This window comes from Sturnira hondurensis, unplaced genomic scaffold, assembly GCF_014824575.4.
Source record: "Sturnira hondurensis isolate 20B ecotype Veracruz unplaced genomic scaffold, ASM1482457v3 Scaffold0018493, whole genome shotgun sequence".
NCBI classification, from domain to species: Eukaryota; Metazoa; Chordata; class Mammalia; order Chiroptera; family Phyllostomidae; genus Sturnira; species Sturnira hondurensis.
In genome coordinates, this window is record NW_028091124.1 from 606,914 (window position 1) to 625,079 (window position 18,166).

Genomic DNA, 18,166 nt, shown 5'->3' on the forward strand with positions numbered 1-18,166 from the left:
GGGGGGGGGGGGGGGGGGGTTTGGCGGCGCTGTAACCCTGTCTTAACCCTCGGGGGCTCAGGCGCAGGGTCACATCCGACCTGTCCTCTCCCCGCTGCTCCCAGCCGGCAAGGGGCCGCCTCTCCCATCAGCCTGGCTTCTGAGAAGGCAGCTTCTGGTCTGAAGGGAAACCACGGGNGGGCTATCGGGTTGGATCTGCGGAGCGGGGGGGCGGGGGGGGGGGTTTGGCGGCGCTGTAACCCTGTCTTAACCCTCGGGGGCTCAGGCGCAGGGTCACATCCGACCTGTCCTCTCCCCGCTGCTCCCAGCCGGCAAGGGGCCGCCTCTCCCATCAGCCTGGCTTCTGAGAAGGCAGCTTCTGGTCTGAAGGGAAACCACGGGGTCCAGCGTGGGGGGTTGGGGCTGCACCTGGCGGCCATTTTGCAGGTGTGGCTGTGGGACGAGGGTGGTCAGGTTTGGAGCAGGTGTGCCTGCGGCGGGTGCCTCCTCTGCAGTGCAGGTGAGCATCTGTTGGGGGACGCGTTGTCCTCGTTGGTGTGTGGCCACTGGCGGTGAGGCTGGGATCCTCTCCAGTGCAGCCAGAGCCTCAGCCCCGAGGCTGCCGGGGAGAGCCCTGCAGAAAGGTTTGTCTGGGGCCAGCTGCCTGACCCTGAGCCGCGGATTGCCCCTGGGGGCCTCCCCCTGCAGCCGCACCCCCGCCAGGCGGGAGACAGATTCTGCCTAAAGCCCAGAGCTGGTGCTGGCTGAGCTGTGCCTCATACCCAGATGTGCTGGGCGGAGTGGTCCAGACATCCAGCCTTGCCCCCTCCCCTCCTCCTTGATGTCACCTGTGCTGGCCCCGGCTGACCTTGTCCTGTGGGAGCAGAGCAGGGGAGGTCTCCCATGGGCTCTGGGGAAGGCGGGATGGGGTGGGGGAGGCGGAGATGGTGGGGGATGGAGGAACCTTTGCAGCCACTGGGCTCTCACAGGCCAGCGGGGGGTGGGGGGAGCTGGGTGTGGTGGGTGGGGGGCATTCTGGAGGGGCCCTGGTACCACAGCACGGGGCATGGGGGCTGTGGGAGTCTGCCAGCATCTGAGCCATGCTGTGGCCTTTAGAAGTGGCTGACCAGGGCCTGTGCCCAGGTGACCCTGTGCTTCTGAGAGCCAAGAGGGTCTGAGCCACTGCCCCTGGGGTGCAGAGTGGCCGGTCAGGGGTCACTCAGCAGCTAGTGATCCCCCAGGATGAGCACACGCTTGTCCTCCTGCCCGGCCAAACCTAGTGCACTTAGCCCAGTACAGGGCTTACCGTCCTGGTGGCCATAGAGAACCCACTGTGTCACCTCCACTGTTCCTGTGTCCCTTTCGTGCCTTGGAGCATCTCAGAACTCTTGGGGCTGGACCACAGCCATGCTGGTCGGCAGTGAAGGCTTCCACTTCTGTCCCCTTAGTTGACCACCTGTGCCCACCCGGTCCCCCTGCCCCCCACAGGCATGCCCAGGGCTGGGGCAGGATGCCCTGCAGGGCCAGTGCCCCACCGCCCCACCTGGCCTAGCTGGGTTTCTGCTGGACTCATGGCCGCGGCTGGGTCATGCTCAGTCCTGATCCTGGCCACTGGCTGAGGGGCGCTGGCTGACCCAGTACCCCCAGAGCCCCCAGCTCAGAGCCCTAGCCCAATGAAGGAGCCACCGCCTCGGGGGTCATTGGAAGGGTGCAGGGCGTGTTTGGAGCCAGCTGCTGGCTGGGGCTAAGCCTCCCGGCCCCTCCCAGCCCCTTGTGAGGGCCTCAGCCCCCCAGCACCACCCGCACCTGCATTCTCCCTGGCTTCCCTGGCTCTGCCTGTGGAGCTGAAGCTGAGCCCCTTGCAGCTTGTGGGTCACCCCCATCTGGAACACTCTGCCTGGGTGGCGGGGCGCCCTCTCTACAGCATACTCACCCTGCCTTCAACCCCCTAACCCCCAGCTCCGTGGGGTGGGGATGTGTCCTTACTCACCCCCCCCCACCCCGCTCAGATTTTATCTTCTGAGAGGCCTAAGGAAAGCAGGCTTGGACCCCACCTGCCAGGTTCCCTGTTCTCAGTCCTCACCCTATCCCACGTGGCCCTGGGGCTGGAACAGCTACCCTTGCACACTCACAGTCTCACACACCTGGACACTCACCTCACTACATGCTCATCGCCACACACACGGTTTGCAGCAGCTGTGTTCCCTCAAAGGCTGCCTCTACCCTGAAGCTCCCTGTGAGCACCCCCAGGGCATCCCCCACCCCCACTGCAGGATTCGGGTGGGGAGGAAGGGCGTGGGCATTTATTGGGCGCGGCCTGCAGTGTACACGATATGTATGCCCCTCATCTGCTGCCCCCCTGCCTGCCCTGAGGCCCTGAGAGGCAGGCGGTGGTGTCTGTCTTTCAGTCTTGGAGACCTGGCTCCTGAGAAGGTTGCACCTCGTCTGGGAGGATCTGGGACTTGCCCCAGCTTCCCCTGCCTCCCAGTCTTCTGTCTCCCTCTCCGCACCCCTCTACAGCCCTGGCCCGCCCCTCTGCCCTGCTGGCACAGGCCTGCCCAGTGCTCTGCCCAGCACATGCCCATAAATGCCACTCCAGGTGGAGCCGAGGAAGCTTTAGTGGACTTGGTTTATCTCCTGAGGGGCCAGCTGTCCCCTCAGCTGGGGTGGGGCCCTCTGTGTGTCCCCATTCCTCAAGGTCTTCTGAAGCACAGCTCTTGGTTTTGTAGGTGGAGTGGCCCCAGACACTCCTGTAGGCCCCGCTCCCCTTGAGCCCAACCTCTGGCCTTCCCTCGGAGGCAGGCGGTGACGCCCAGGACTGCCCCGGAGGGGTGTGGGGCGTCCTGGGTCCCACCACTGGGCCTCCCACGTGGGGAGTAGGCCTCCAGCATATGGGTGTCGGGGGACGCAGCTGTCCCACCATAGTGCCAGCTGTCTCAGCGCCTCCGGTCAGCAGCCCTCCTCCTCCTCGTGGTCAGATCTCGGAAGGGCGGTGTCTGCGTAGGTCTGTCCCCGGGGTCCCTCCTGTGACTATGGTGGTCACCTGCCTCATCCCAACCCCCGTCTTGGTTACTGTAGCTTTGCATGAAGACAGTCAGTGGGGCATGGCGCCTTCTCTCCTCTTATTTCTTCAAATTCGTTTGTGGTGTTCTTAGCAACTTACTCTGCCACGTGCGTTTTTGGCAATTGTCAAGTTTCATAAAAAACATGATGGAAATTTCATTTGAAATTACGTTGATTTTTTGGATTCATTTGGGTGAAACTAAACATTTTTAGGATAGCTAAATGTCTTCCATGAATAGGTTATAGTTTTTTTTTTATTTAGACTTCCTATCATGTTTTTTGTGAAGTTCAAACGTTTTCTTCATAAAAGTTATATGCATCTTTTGTGACATTTATTCCTATAAAGGTAATTTATACTTTTGGTTATTTTTTAAATGGTACCTTAAAATATTTTTTTAAACTTTGTGTCTCTAGTGTAAACCAATGTGGTTGGTTTCTGACAGTTTTGCTGAACCTCCCCACTAATGCGGACGCTTCTCTGTGGGCGCTCTTGATTTCTGTAGACAAGCAAACAGCCTGCAAATAATAACAATTCTTGTTTCTCCCTTTCTAACCCGTATTTTGTCGTTGTTACTTGTTTTCTTCTGATCACTCTGGCGAGGCTCTCTGCTACGGTGTTAGATGGAGATGTTGACAGCAGGTGTTTTAAACTTGGTCTTGAATTTAAAGGAAGTGTTCCTAGTATTTCACCGTTGAGTGTGAATATTGGGTAGGTTTTTTTAGCAGATACCTATTATGAGATTAAAGAAGTTTCATCTTATTCTCATAGCACTCAGAATTTTGTCATAAGGGAGTTTTGAAAATTATAGAATGCCGCGTCAGTGCCCACTGAGAACCCCGTTTGGGTTTTCCCCCTGCACAGTGATAGGTGGTGAATCACGCCAGAAAGCTGCGCTAGCGTCCCGCCTCCCTTGTCCCCATACCGTGTTCCTGGGATGAGCCTATGACTGCGTTTGCCTTTTTATTTGCTACCTGAGTTTCCTGCTAATGGTTTTGACTTTTGTATCTGTGGTCATCAGTGAAACGGATCAGTCTCAACTTTTCTATGTCTGATTTGATGCCAAGTTCGTACTAGCCTCAGTGAATGAGCTGAGGATACAAGCTCTCTCCCTTTTTCCTGTTCTCTTTAGAGGGGAAGGGAAGGAGAGAGGAAGAGAAACATCAATGTATGGTTGCTTCTTGTGCATGCCCTGCTGGGAAATGGCTCCTGCCAGGAACTGGCCTGCAACCCAGGAATGTGCCCTGACTGGGAATTGAACCGCGATTGTCTGGTTCGCAGGCCCGAGCTCAATCCTCTGAGCTACACCAGCCAGGGCTTTTTTCGTGTTCTCTTAAAGAGTTTGTGTAAGATTAGAATCATCTATTTTTTTTAAATGCATGGTAGAACTTTCTTGTAAAAATTGTCTGAGTCTGCTCAGTGTCCTTGGTGGGTAGATTTTTAAACTATTCCTTTAAAGGTGGTAGGAAAATTCAGGTTCCCATTGACTAATATTTCTCGTTGTTATAGGCCAATGGATTCTAGACATTTCTGTGTTGTGGACAGTCTGAATAAGATTTTCTTCTTATAAAGTATGTTGGGCTTTGGTCCTGCAGACAGTTACGTTGCCCGAGGACTAACTTGGTCCTTCCAAACCTGATAAGGAAGCTTTTCTAGAGTTACTCCAGGGATGGTTAGATCCCAAAATACTGGCTTTTGGGGGTGTCTACCGAATGTCTTGGGTGGAGGGATGGAGAAGACTCTCTCTTCTGGCTGGTTGAAGTCAGAGCCCGGGGCTCCTCCCACCGGGTCCTCTTCTTTCTTCCTCACCCTCCTTCCCGTCGCTTGCACGCATCCCCCCCGGTAGACAGTCCGTGCCGCAGATCCTGACTCCCTTTTCCTGTCCCTGCCAAATGCACCCACCCAGCGCCTTCCNGGGTGGAGGGATGGAGAAGACTCTCTCTTCTCTTCTCTCTTCTGGCTGGTTGAAGTCAGAGCCCGGGGCTCCTCCCACCGGGTCCTCTTCTTTCTTCCTCACCCTCCTTCCCGTCGCTTGCACGCATCCCCCCCGGTAGACAGTCCGTGCCGCAGATCCTGACTCCCTTTTCCTGTCCCTGCCAAATGCACCCACCCAGCGCCTTCCTGGACACCTCAGCTCCCCAGTGGTGCCCAGGACAGAGCTGCCCAGCGGGGTCACACCCACTGGGTCTCAAGGCAAACCTTCCAGTCCCGAAGCCCCTGAGGGACGCTGGGGTCTGGGTGGACCTGGGGATGAAGGGAGGGCCCCCCAGCCCCCGTGCTCTTGAAGCTGTGCGTTTCCTCGGGGCCCTGCCTCAGCCCCGTGCCGCAGTGCTGGTGCGCTTGTCCTCACCGTGTAACCTGGCGTGGTCCAATGTCCTGTCAGATCTTCTGTGACCTGTGGCTTTTTGACGATCCCGTTGCCTAAGGTCCAAGCAGCTGGGGGATTCTGTACCTCCTTTTCTTTTTTATTGATATATAACTTAATTCTACTACAGTCAGAGAATATGTGTCTTAAGATTTTAATTTTAAGTTGAATTTTGTTAGAGTTTGCTCTATGACCAGCCTATGGCTAGTTTTCTGTGTGACAGAACATGGTGAATGTTCTGTGTGCACGTGCAGGGAATGTATGTGGTATATTGGGTTGGCAAAAACTCGTTCGGTCCCCACCCCCGCCCCACGATGGCTCGAGGGGCTCTTAGTTGTCTCTAATGTCATTCAGAACAATCTTGTTAGACTGTGTGGTGACAGCTGTATGTCAGTGTGCAATAAAAAACTCATCAAATTGGGGGGGTTTTCGTGTGGACATTTTAATATTGACGATGGAAGAACATTCACAACGTTTCTGGCATATATGATGTTTTATTATTTTAAGAAACACAAAAACACCACTGAAACACAAAAAAAGATGTGTGCAGTGTTGGAGAAGGTGCTGTGACTGAACGTGTCAGAAGTGGTTTGTGAAGTTTCGTGCTGGAGATTCCTCGCTGGACGTTGCTCCTCCGTCGGGTGGACCAGTTGAAGTTGACAGGGATCCAGTTGAGACGCTGATTGAGAACAATCAATGTTACACCACGTGGGAGACAGCCGACATACTCAGAATGTCCAAGTCAAGCGTTGAAAATAATTTGCGCCAGCTAGGTCATGTTAATTGCTCTGATATTTGGGTTCCACATAAGTTAAGCAAAAAAACCCTCCTTGACTGTATTTCTGCATGTGATTCTCTACTTAAATGTAACAAAAGCATTTCTTTTTAAAAACAACTTGTGACGGGCGATGAAAAGTGCATACTTTACAATAATGTGGAAGGGAGGAGATCGTGGGGCCGCGAATGAAGTGCCGCCAGCCTCAGCAAAGGCTGGTCTCCGTCCAGAGAAGGTGGTGTTGTGTACACGGTGCCTCAGGAGGGGGTCCTCTATCCGGGGCTCCTTCCGGAAAACCAGACGACCAATTCCGACCAGTACCACTCCAAGTAGACCGCTGAGAGCTGCTCTCTGTGAAAAGTGTCCAGAACTAGTCCACAGACAACGCGGAATCTTCCATCAGGAGAACACGAGACCGTGTGGTTCTTTGGTGACCAGGCAAAACTGTCTCAGCCTGGCTGGGAAGTCCCGATTCATGCACCATATTCCCCAGACACTGTGCCTCCTTCGGATTTCCATTTATTTTGGTCTTTACAAAATTGTCTTAATGGAAAAAATTTTCAGTCCTCTGGAAGACTGCAAAAGGCACCTGGAACGATTCTTCCCTTCAGAAGATAAACACTTTGGGGAAGATGGAGTGGTGACGTTGTACGGAACACGGCACGAGGCAGTGGAGCACAACAGTGACTACGTGTTCAATCAAGCTGTCGGTGAAAATGAAGAACGTGTCTTTTATTGTTGCTGTGAATCCGAATGAACTTTTTGGCCAACCCAATACATTTTTCCTTCTCAGGACCTGAGTCAAAATTCTAATTTTTCGTTTTCAATCTCTACTGTGTCTCTTATTTAAAGGTGCCTCTTATCAACAGAATATAGTCTTTGAAAACGTGTCCTGACAGTGGTGATGTTTTACTTGGAGTATTTCGTCCACACTGATCGCGTTGGGCAGCCTCCCCCCATTACCTGAGATGCTTGCTGCTTGCGCGCCTGCTGGGCTTGCCCAGGCGTCTGTCTGTGTGCTCAGGCGTCTGTCTGTGCACACGGGTGGTCAAGCTCGGTCCTTCCCATGGAGCTGACTGTTCGTGTGTCACTGCTAGACTTCGGAAATCATTTTAGCTTTACATGTGGTAGCTGGGAAGGGCTACTCCCCTCTTCCAAACTCTTGCCAGCTTGCTCTGAAAATCCTGCTAGGATATGTTGCGTATTGGAATTGCACTGAATTAAAATAGCTACATTGGAGGAGAACTGAAAATTTTGCAATATCGAATTGAACATCTGCTTTCATAAATATTTTCTTCATTTGTGATCATGTCCTATTTTAGTGCTCGTTGTTAGTCAGAGGATACAAATACAGCCTTTTCCTGTTTTTTGAAGGCACAGGGCATGTTGCTTAGAGCTTGCTAGAAATCTCATTGAAATTCACGTCCTCACCAGGAATTCATGACCTTGCTCTTACTGTTCCCACCTCAGCCCAACCGTCCTAAAACTTCCCTCAATTGCAAAAGTGTGCAGATCTTCCCACGTAAGGAGTCCTGGGTGCCCCGAGAGGCGCATCACTCCAGTCCAGCCCTCGGGGGCTTGAGTGAGGCTGGGCTGCAGATATGTTCACGGGGGTGGCTGAGGGGGCGTGTAGCCGCCGTAGGGGCTGTGCGGGCAGCTGGGCCTGATTCCAGACCCCGAGTGAATTCTGCTCCCCACCCACCCTGGCTTCTGCCCGCATCCTGAGATTGTTGGCCTCCAGTGGTTGGCTGGTCTGGGTTTCCTGCTCTCCCTGTAGCCCCTGAAAGAGCCGTGTTGGCCTGGGGGACAGTCCTGCTTTGTGTCTGTCCTGCTCTGGGGAGTTCTTAGGACTCAAGGAGCTGGCCCGGGGTGGAGACTGCGATTGAAGCCCCGGATATGCATGGACCCAGGCTCTGCACGCTCCTCCTACTCTATGAGTGTCTCCTCCAGAGGGCATGGCCAGAGGTCCCCACCCCATCCTCACAGATAGGAGGCTGGGGCATGGCTGGAAGGGGGTCTTTGGGCCAGGTTGTCCTGAGGTGGAAAGGGGGAGGCAGAAAATTTCCCTTTGGGCTGGGCCAGGGTTGTGGGGCTCGCTCAGCAGGGTGTCACTAGGTCCCCTGTACAGGGGCGGCCTAGGTGGGCCCTGTGAATCGCCTTCCCACCAGTGGGGTTGGGGGCAGTGCATGTCCCGGTGTGGGGGGTCATCCCTCACACCTGTGACTGCACTGCTGCCCAGAGTGACACTCAGCCCCTGTGTGCCTGTTTTGGAGAGAGGGGTGGCACTGTGCTTCCCCTCTCTGTACCCCTGCCCTGACGTCGGCACATGGGGAGCAGACCCCAGTCCGCTGTGCTGGACGAAGCTCGCTCTCCGCTCACTGGGACTCAAGGCCTCTGTGGAGCCAGGGCGGGCGACGGCAGGTGCAAGCCCAGGGCTGCTGCAACGGGGGCTCCTGCCCCCGTTGGCTGGCTCCTCTGCCCGATTCCTCTGGGCACCTCAGTCGGGCACTGTCCTACCTGTAGAGCAGGTGGTGGATGCCCAGGGGCCGCACCCCTGCAGGGGGAAGGATGGGGCGTCATGTGGGACCCCCTCACCAAGCCCAGGCCTTGCTGAGCCTGGGGCACTCCCACAGCCACACCCCCTCCTGCCTCCCCCATCTCATCTGACTCTCGCTGAGTCTGGGGCACTGTGTGCCCAGTCACTCTGATCTGCGGGCTTTGGGTGTCCAGGTCTGGCCCTCTTGAGCCCACCTGGGCCTGTGTGCTCAGATGCTCAGAGGGCGCTGCTTTCTCAGTGTGAGTGAAGGTGACCTTCTAGGGGTGTGAAGGTCAGCCTCACTGGGGTTGCCGCGGAGCAGGTGCCTTGGCATCTGGGCTGCAGGCCGCACAGCAGCAGCTGTCTCCCCGCATCCTTCCCTCCTTCCTGGTCCGGTGACTGTTTGCTGATGATGACTTATAAGGTATTTAAGGGTACTTTCTCCTCTTCCCTGCATTGTCTCTTTCTGTCGCATTCCTTTTCTGTCTTAGTCTCTGTAGTTCTTGCCAGAGGGGGCGCTGTGGTCCCGGTCAGTTTCCCCAGCAAAGAGCCCCACACTCTGCAATGCCAGTGGCTGCAGCAGGCGGAGGAGGGGGGCCATGCTGGGCATTCTGGGTGAGGCTCACCCCCTTTCCAGTAGGTGCTTCCCACTCACCTCAGCCGGCCCTCAGAGCCCCTGGCCGAGGGTGGATGGAGTCTCAGGCTCCCAGACAGCAGCCTCTGGCCCCCCGCCTGGTGGGGGAGGTGAGGGGAGCAGAGTCCTGGATGGTCACAGGGTGGGCTGAGTGCCTGGGGTCTCATTAGTCTGCTAGGGCCGCCGTAACAAAGTTCCATTGGCAGTGCGTCTCAGACAACAGAAGTGGGTCGCCTTCCAGTCTGGAGGCTGGAAGTCCAAGACCAAGGTGCTGGCAGGGCCGGCTCCTGAGGCTGGAGGGAGGCCAGGCATCTCCCACTGCTGGTGGCGGCTGTCAGTCCCATGTTCCTGGGCTTGTTGGGGTCCCACTCCATCTCAGTCTTCACAAGGCAGTGTCTATGTCCAGATGTCCCTTATTGTAAGGACACCTGTCACACTTGGCTCCAGTGTGATCATCTCTCAACTAGTTAAATCTGCCAGGACCCAAATTCCAAATAAGGCCACACTGCGAGGTCTTCCTGGGGTTAGGGTTTCCGCACGTCAGCTTTGAGGGGACAAAATTCAACCCACGGCAGGGTTTAACGCACTTGCCGGTGACTTCCCCAAACGCAGGCTGATGGTCCCGCCTGGACGCCGGCCTTCCGAGGAGCCTGGAGTCTGTCTGCATTTTGTAGTGGGGTGGGGGTTCCTGGTTAGGCCCTGGGTCCCCAGGCTCCGCTCCTCCCTGTGCCGTTTCCTGCCTGCAGCCAGCACCCCTCCGGTCCTGTCCTGTGGGCGGGGCCCCCAGTGAGGTGTGGGCGGTGAGGATCTGGACAGGACCCAGTTCAGCCACCAGCCGGAAGCGCCTGTTCTGCCCGTTCAAACGTCCTTTCTGACTCACGTCTCCCTTTCCCCCAAGGTGTCTCCCGAGCCCGCTGGGTCTCTCGCCTGCTCCCAGGAGTGACCCACAGAGGTTGCAGAGATGGCCGGGGCCTCGGTGAAGGTGGCGGTGCGCGTCCGCCCCTTCAATTCCCGGGAGATGAGCCGAGACTCCAAGTGCATCATCCAGATGTCCGGAAGCACCACCAGTGAGTACCGACCGCGGCCAGGGCCTGGCAGGGCCTGGCATGTGGGCGGGGTCCTGCCTCCTGGTCCCGGCCCGGCTCCCTCCTTGTCCACGTGCTGGGCTGGTTTCCCGGGGCTGCACTTACAGCCGACCGCAAACTGTGTGCCGTAGGACAACAGGCACGTAGTCTCCACTGTTCTGAAGGCCCCGGTCTGAAATGAAGGGGACGGGGCCTCTTGTGGGGACACCAATCAGTGGATTTAGAGCCCAGCCCACTCCAGTGTGACCTCGCCTTCACAACTGACCAATGTCCAGGCCCTGTTTCTGAACAAGGTCACACTTTGAGGTGCTGGGGGATGTGGGTTTTAGGGCTGCTGGAGGGGAAGAGAGGGTGCCCTCCCGGAGCCCCCTTAGCTCTTCCTGCGTCACACACCCTGGCGGTGAATGGCTGCTGTGTGCAGACACGGGGCCAGAACCCATGGCCTGAGCAGGGCCCCTTCTCTGCCCACACAGGCGTCTGTGGGCGGCCCTGTGCAGCCCAAGGCCTAACTCATCTGAGAAGTCAGGCCTCATTTTCTGTCACTGTTCTAGAACGTTCTTGGTTCCAGATAGAGTGACACTGGGCGTGGAAGAGCCCGGGCGGGAGGGTGGCCACGGCCGAGGCCTTTTTATTAGAGGAACGGTCGGGAGGCCGGCGGGGCCCTGGGCGGCGCTCAGCCAAGCGCGCGGGGCCTGCTGCCTCTTGGCGCTCCATGACGGCTCCACCCAGGGCGGACTGGAGCTGCCCCCTCCCCCGGAAGCCAACCTGTGAGAGCCGAGAGGGGCTGTTTACTGGGGAGGTCATGGCGGTGACCCCACCCGCCTTCCCTATAGTCCATCCCCCTGGCATGAGGACGGCTCCCACCACATAGGCGGGAAACCCCTGAGGTCAGGCCATCACCTGTGCTGCACACGGGGCCCCTTGGCGTCATCATGCCCCACTTGCTGGGCATGACCTTGGGCTGGGCTCCACTCTGGCGCTGACTGCCCTGAGGACTGACGTCCCGCTAGGCTGCTGTGATGGGCGGGGAACTAGCTGAGGCGCCTGGGGCAAGTGAGCCGAGTTAGATCAACAGGAAAGATCTTCAGGGGAGGCAGGGAGGGGGTCTCTGGAGAGGTGGGCAAGTAACCGGGTTCAAGCTTGTTCTCCCCTGGAGCCCTGCTGGGGTTCTGGTTTCTGTTCAGCTGGGACTCCCCCTGAGTCCTGCAGGTTTGGGGCAGTGGCTGCTGTCTCTCATGCACACACACACACACACACACACGCACGCACACATCGTGGTGGCAATGCTCTACCGAGGGCCACAGTAGCTTGGCTCTGGGGTCCCCACAGCAGATGGTCCTCGAGGCGTTCCCCATCTGGCCTGTGCTGTCCCTTGCACACACCTGTGCCCTGTCCCTGGGAGGCTCCGTCTCGGGGAGCTCATGGTCCACATGTGGCATATGGGGGAGACCCCAGTGCCATGGCCCTGTCGGATTAAGGCTCAGGTAGGGCCCAGTGTCACGCGGATGAGAAGAGCAGGCTGCTGGGGTGCAAAGAGGAGATGGGGGCTGGGTCTGCTCAGAGAGCCTGCATTGGGGGCCAGCCCGCAGTGGGGAGCAGGGCGGGGCCAGGACTGCCCTGGGACCCGCCGGCAGGCAGCGAGGTGAGGAGGTGAGGTCACGGAGGAGGGCATTGTGGGGCCAGCCAGGGGACCTGGCCCTTCACTGCCAGGGCTGGTGGAGGGAGGCCCAGCCCAGCTGCCTGTGTCAGGGGCCTGCAATTGTTGTTTCCATGGCGCCGGCAAGATGTGCACTGGGGCTGCATCCCCAGGTCCCAGCAGGACCCAGCAGCTCTCTCCCCTCTGGGCCTTGCTCCTGGAGGCTGAGTGGCCGTGGTCCTCCCTCTCAGCTCCTAGGACAGGGATGTGATGGTCAACACCTGTTCCTTCCGGTGGCCTCCCAGGGGCACTGGGTCATATCTCAGAGGGCCTTAGGCCTGCGATCTGGAGCCCAGAGCCCGGTCAGCCCTGGGCATGGGGCTTCGGTTGGTGCCTATGCTGGGATCAAGGTGTTCGGCCAGAGCCAGGGGCCCTGGGGCCCGCCTGGGAGACCAAGGCCGGGCGGCTGCAGAAGTCCAGCAGGGTCAGGAGGTGCTGGGTTCCCTCCCGCACGGGCGGTGTTGACGGCCCATCGGGAGGCTGGGTGGGCGTGCTCCGTGGGCAGCATGGGCTCCTCTGGAGCCTGCAGAAGGACCCGCTCCCTGCCTCTGCGGCCCCTGGAGGCTGTGGCCGTCCCGGGTGTCCCTTGGCTTGTTGACGCCTCCTCCTTGTGTGTGTGTCTGTGCCGAAGGTCCCCTATTATAAGGACGCAGTTGTGTTGGATTAGGGCCCACCTCTGACTCCAGGGTGGCCTCATCTTACCAGTCACATCTGCCAGGACCCCGTGTCCCAGTAAGGTCACCTTCTGAGGTCCTGGGTTAGGGCTTCCACAGGGGGATCTTGAGGGCCTGGCTCTCTTGGTGCTGGTGCAGCTCACTGGGTGGGGGCGGGGGTGTGGGGTCCTGAAGGCAGCGCTGTGCCCAGGGAAGTGAAGCCCCTGGCCCACCGCCCCTGAGGAAACTCAGCTGAGGGTTGGGCACCATAGCCTGCACCCCCAACTATGGAGGTGGTGAGGGAGGGCTGCTTCCTCAGACCGGTGATGGGGTGGAGGGTGGCCTCCTAGGTGTCCCCGGAGCCATGGCTGACCAGCTTCGTCTGAGTTCCTGGTGGATGTGAAAACCCAAACGGGATCCGTCTGCCGTGCACAGGAGTGCTGGGGGGCCTAAGGGTTCTCAGTCAACAGGGATGTTTCAGGTTCAGAGAGTGGACAGTGGACAGCGGGCAGGGCAGCCAGACAAGGCCTGGGGCTGAGGTCCCTCCTGCCGCTGGGTGCTGAGCGCAGGAAAGGGCCTTAGACTGGGCAGAGGGGTCTCCTGGGACACCCAGGAGGGTGAGGGTGGTAGGTGACAGCATCCTTTTAGGCTTGTGTCACCCTTCCTCATTTGCTGAACCAATGCTGGTGGCCCGTGAGCACTGCCTCTGGTCCACCGGGCCAGGACACAGCGGGGCGGGCCTGTGCAGGGACAGTGCTTGGAGCCTGAGGGGACACACGGGGAAGGCACCTGACAGGGCACTCCCAGGGAGTGGGGAGTGAGTTGTGTCCCTGAGAGGGGATGGCCAGCGTGTCCCAGCACTCAGTGCGGACACAGCACCACGCTAACCACTGTGCCTGTCCCCTCCCTGCAGCCATCGTCAACCCCAAACAGCCCAAGGAGACGCCCAAAAGCTTCAGCTTCGACTACTCCTACTGGTCACACACCTCAGTAAGCCGGGAGAGGTTCGGGGGGTGGTAGGGCGAGGCTGTGTGGACACTGCTCAGCCCCCCTGCTGCAGGGCCCTGTGGGCAGTGGGAAGGGGCAGGCGTGAGGCTCACGAGGAGGGGCCTGCTTTCCTAAGTCACGTTGTGCTTGCCAGGCTGCCCTGAGCAGTGATGTGCAGCATTCCTGGCTGAGACAGGGACCAAGGGGTCATCAGCTCCCTGTGGGCATTCCCCAAGGGTCCAGTGTCCCGCCGACGTCCCCGCACCCTGGACTTCCCACACACACGTCCACAGCTGAGCCTGGCCCACCCGGCGTGGCACCCGCACGCCTCAACCTGTACTTCCCCCGGGACCCTGGAGGCCTGCCCCTTCCACCTCCCTCTGCCGTCTGCACCCAACCCCACCCATCCCCCACCATTTGAATCCTTCGAGAAGGCGTCGGGTCCCGTGGCCCCATGGCCCCAGCGCCAACGCCCACTGTAGGCCACAGCTCTGCCTGTCTGGCCCCCAGGACAGCACCAGAGCGCCTCATCCACCTTCACACCCAGCCCCACCTCTTCCCCTGTCAGGACAGCGTCCAGACGCGATGGCCGTGCCCAGGGGTGGGTCGCTGGGCCTCAGGGCCTACCCACAGCTGCCACGCTGAGCCTCGCCATCTGCACCACATCACACATCAGGGCCCTGGGCCTTTGCCCATGCCCGTCCCTGCGCTGACCCACCCTGTCGTTCCGTCTGGCCGCAGCCTGGCTGGCTCCTCCCGTCCCTGCCTCAGGAAGCTTCCCCCATGCAAGGTCACGTCCCCTCTCCCGGCGCAGGGGGCACCCAGGCACCCCTCCGCACGTGCTGGCCCTGGTGCCCCAGAGCCCCCAGGACAGGACGTGGGCCCTCGGGGCATGGGCTGGGCTAAGCACTGGGCGTGCCCACCTCCTGCAGCTGTGGCCCCTCTTGCCCCACAGCCTGAGGACACCAACTACGCGTCGCAGAAGCAGGTGTACAGGGACATCGGCGAGGAGATGCTGCAGCACGCCTTTGAGGGCTACAACGTCTGCATCTTCGCCTACGGCCAGACCGGGGCCGGCAAGTCCTACACCATGATGGGCAAGCAGGAGAAGGACCAGCAGGGCATCATCCCGCAGGCACGCGGGCCGGGCAGGGGCCAGGCGGCGGGTGGGAGGGCTCAGGGTGGGCAGGACTTCCAAGGCAGCGGGGAGACTGCGGTTGGAAGGGACCCTCGCCTCGGGGCTGTGAGGACTGGCGGTCAAGGCAGGAAGAGATGCCCAGGTCATCGGGAGCCTGAGACCCGGACTCCTCAGCTACTGCCAGGACCCTGGCTCCTGCCCCAGCCAGCCCCGTCGTGGGTCTCTGGAGCCACACTGGTCCATGCTGGCCAGTGGAGGGTGCCAGCTGGTCTGAAGTGTGGCAGAACCTACCCCCTGGGCAGATAAGGAGGGGGGGAAGCAGGCCAGTGTGAGCAGGTGAAGTGTGGGTGTCAGACGTCAGCACAGGGACCCCTGGGTGGAGCAGCAGGAGGCAGCCGTTAGGTTGCAGGTGCCCCGGCGCCTCCAAGACGAACAGTGAGGCTGTGGGAGGGACCAGGAGAGCAGTGTCCTTCCTGGGCACAGGGGACGCCTAGCGCCCGAGGGGCGGGCGGGGCCCTTGTCATCTGACCTTGTGTCTTCGGTCTCTACAGCTTTGTGAGGACCTGTTCTCCCGCATCAATGACACAACCAACGACAACATGTCCTACTCCGTGGAGGTAGGGCTCCCTCCAGCAGCCGGTGCTCGGGGCGCGGCTGGGGGTGGCAGGCGCAGACTGCAATGCTTCTCTGACGTAAAGCACATCCCTGCCACCAGTCTGTGCCCTTAGCTTGTCACTCACTCGTAAGTGTGGCGACCGTGCCACCACACTCACTCAGGGCACGGAGATGTGCAGGGTGCAGAGGAGGAGCGGTGGCCCTCCACTCCTTTGTGCTGGGACAGGGACAGGTGCCTCCCAGCTGCACAGCCTGGGACGCACTGTGGCCGAGGCCCCAGGGTGACTGGAGTGAGCCCCAGGATGGCCGTGGGCGGGGGAGGGCCGGGTGGGGCGGGTGGGCTGACACCCCCAACCCCCACACTCACAGGGGCCTGGAGTCCTTTGCACACCCCCCCCACTCAGTGGGCGGTCCCCACACTCCCCACCTCGAGCCCTTGATGGTGGTCCCTGTACCCCTGCTCAGGGACCCTGGAGGGTGACCCCACATATCCCCGTACACCCCTCCAAGGAGTCCCTGACCACCACCCCGGTGCCCATCTCAGGGTTTCTGAGGACAGCCCCCACGCTCCCTCTCCTGGGGGTCCCTGATGGCGTGTCTCTGCCCTGCAGGTCAGCTACATGGAGATATACTGTGAGCGCGTCCGTGACCTCCTGAACCCCAAGAACAAGGGCAACCTGCGTGTGAGGGAGCACCCCCTGCTGGGGCCCTATGTGGAGGACCTCTCCAAGCTGGCTGTCACCTCCTACAATGACATCCAGGACCTCATGGACTCAGGGAACAAGGCCAGGTGTGTGGGAGGTGGCTCACCCTCCGACCCCCACCAGGCCCCACCTGTGAGTCTGTCCAAGGAGTCTCGGTCCCTGGGGGACCTGCTGTCTCCCCGTGCACCCCACCAGGTGGCCTTGTGGAGACTTGGGCCTGGCGGGCCAAGGCCGTTCAGGATACTTGCCGCCCTGAGAGGAAGCTGCCACACTCCCCCATACAGGGGGACACCATTACCTACACAGAGGCTGCCCCTGCTGGTGGTTGTCCCACAGGCAGCTGCCCTGCTGGGCCCAGTGATGAGGCTGAGGGTCAGTGGCCCTGTGGATGGGGCAGGAGCCTGGGGGCAGGGTCAGCCACAGGCAGTGTTGGCCATAAGCAGCAGGTCTCGCTGGGCTTCCCTGTCCTGGGCCCCCCTGCTAGGTGGGGGGTGGGTTTCTGCCTTGGCCGCCATGGCAACAGTGCCCCTTCCTGCACCCCCCCTACTCTGAGGGAAGGGGGTGAGGGCTCCCTGAATCAGCCACCTCCAGCCTGCACCACATTTGTGGTTTTGTGGGGTACTGTTCTGGCGAGGCCCCTCAGGGCTGTGCACTGTCGGGAGGGAGCCTCGAGGGGGACCGTTCCCCGGGGTTTCTGCCCTCAGTGCACTGAGGCCTCCCCACACCACAGCCCCGAGGGCTCCTGCACAGCTGGTGGAGTGAGCAGCACCCGGGTTCTGCTGAGCCCCTGGGAACAGAGACACACCCCTAGTCACAGCACCCTGAGTACAGGCTGGAGTTGGGAGCCGAGGGCCCCTCGATGGAAGTGGTGGGCGGCATGTGTGGGCCCTGCCCCGCCGGCAGGAGGCACGGCACCCACCAGCAGGGCAGCCCTGAGAACCCAGGGGCGCCGACGCCCCATGACCTGGCTCGATGGGGTGACTCCACCGGTGCCCCTCATCTGACCACGGGATGGCAGGTCTCCACGTGTGGCTTCTGTCCCCCCAGGACCGTGGCGGCCACAAACATGAATGAGACCAGCAGCCGCTCCCACGCCGTCTTCAACATCATCTTCACCCAGAAGCGCCACGACGCGGAGACTGACATCACCACAGAGAAAGTGAGCGTGGCCTTGGTGGGCGGGGGACCTCGGGCAGGGGCAGGGGTCAGACCTCACTGGCCTTCCTCCCCTGGACACCGGTACTGACCACCCCCAGCCCAGTAGGAGCCTTGGTGAGGGGTTGGGCAGGCCTTCGAGGCCACCTCACCCGGGCCTTTGACACCACCTGGGTGTGGAAGGGACTGGGAGGGGCCGCGGACCTCCTTAGAGATGGTGTTGGTGGAGACTGAGGGCTGAGAAGGGACGTGCCTAGGGCTTCATCACAGCGTGACCCCCACAGGCCTGAGGCCCGGGCAGCAGTGAAAGCCAGATGGTCTCAGCCAGTGAGTGCCCATCACGGAGGCGAGCGCGGGCACTGGCTTCTGTGAGCACAAAGGAGGGGCTGTGCCGAGCAGCCCGCGCCGGCTCCCAGCCCAGATGCCTTTCCCACGCGCCCCAGTGTGTGCCGTGGCCCCGGGCCGGGGTGTCCTCTTCTGGGCTCTCACCTGATGTGCAGTCTGTGGGCTCTGGGAAGGGGCAGCAGGGCTGGCGCCAAGCCTGTGCCCACCAGCAGCCCTGACCTATGGCGTCGGGTTTTCTCTGGCTGTGCCCTCTCCCTGCCCCACACCTGGGCCTCTTCCCGGGGCACCTCAGCCCCCTCCCGGAGGGCTGGTTCTCTCAGTCGGCGCCCCTCGTCCTCAGAAGGGCTGGGGATGATAGTGCCGCTTAGTTCTGATGGTGCTGTGGTCACCTCGGCCTGGCACCATCCTCCTGGGGCCCCTGATGGCCCGGGGGGCCTG

At 60.1% G+C, this 18,166-nt stretch overlaps 1 protein-coding gene across 18 annotated transcripts in view; it reads left to right on the plus strand.

Moving 5' to 3' along the window:
* KIF1A (kinesin family member 1A) overlaps positions 1–18,166 on the plus strand; it is a 64,075-nt gene that overhangs the window by 1,364 nt on the left and 44,545 nt on the right. For all 18 annotated transcript variants that reach the window (XM_037069156.1, XM_037069157.1, XM_037069158.1 and 15 more), the window contains exons 2-7: positions 10,249–10,417; positions 13,698–13,774; positions 14,727–14,906; positions 15,461–15,526; positions 16,136–16,314; positions 17,276–17,387. In XM_037069156.1, coding sequence (XP_036925051.1) covers positions 10,312–10,417; positions 13,698–13,774; positions 14,727–14,906; positions 15,461–15,526; positions 16,136–16,314; positions 17,276–17,387 — 720 coding nt within the window. In that variant the 5' untranslated portion in view covers positions 10,249–10,311. The remainder of the gene's footprint in view (positions 1–10,248; positions 10,418–13,697; positions 13,775–14,726; positions 14,907–15,460; positions 15,527–16,135; positions 16,315–17,275; positions 17,388–18,166) is intronic.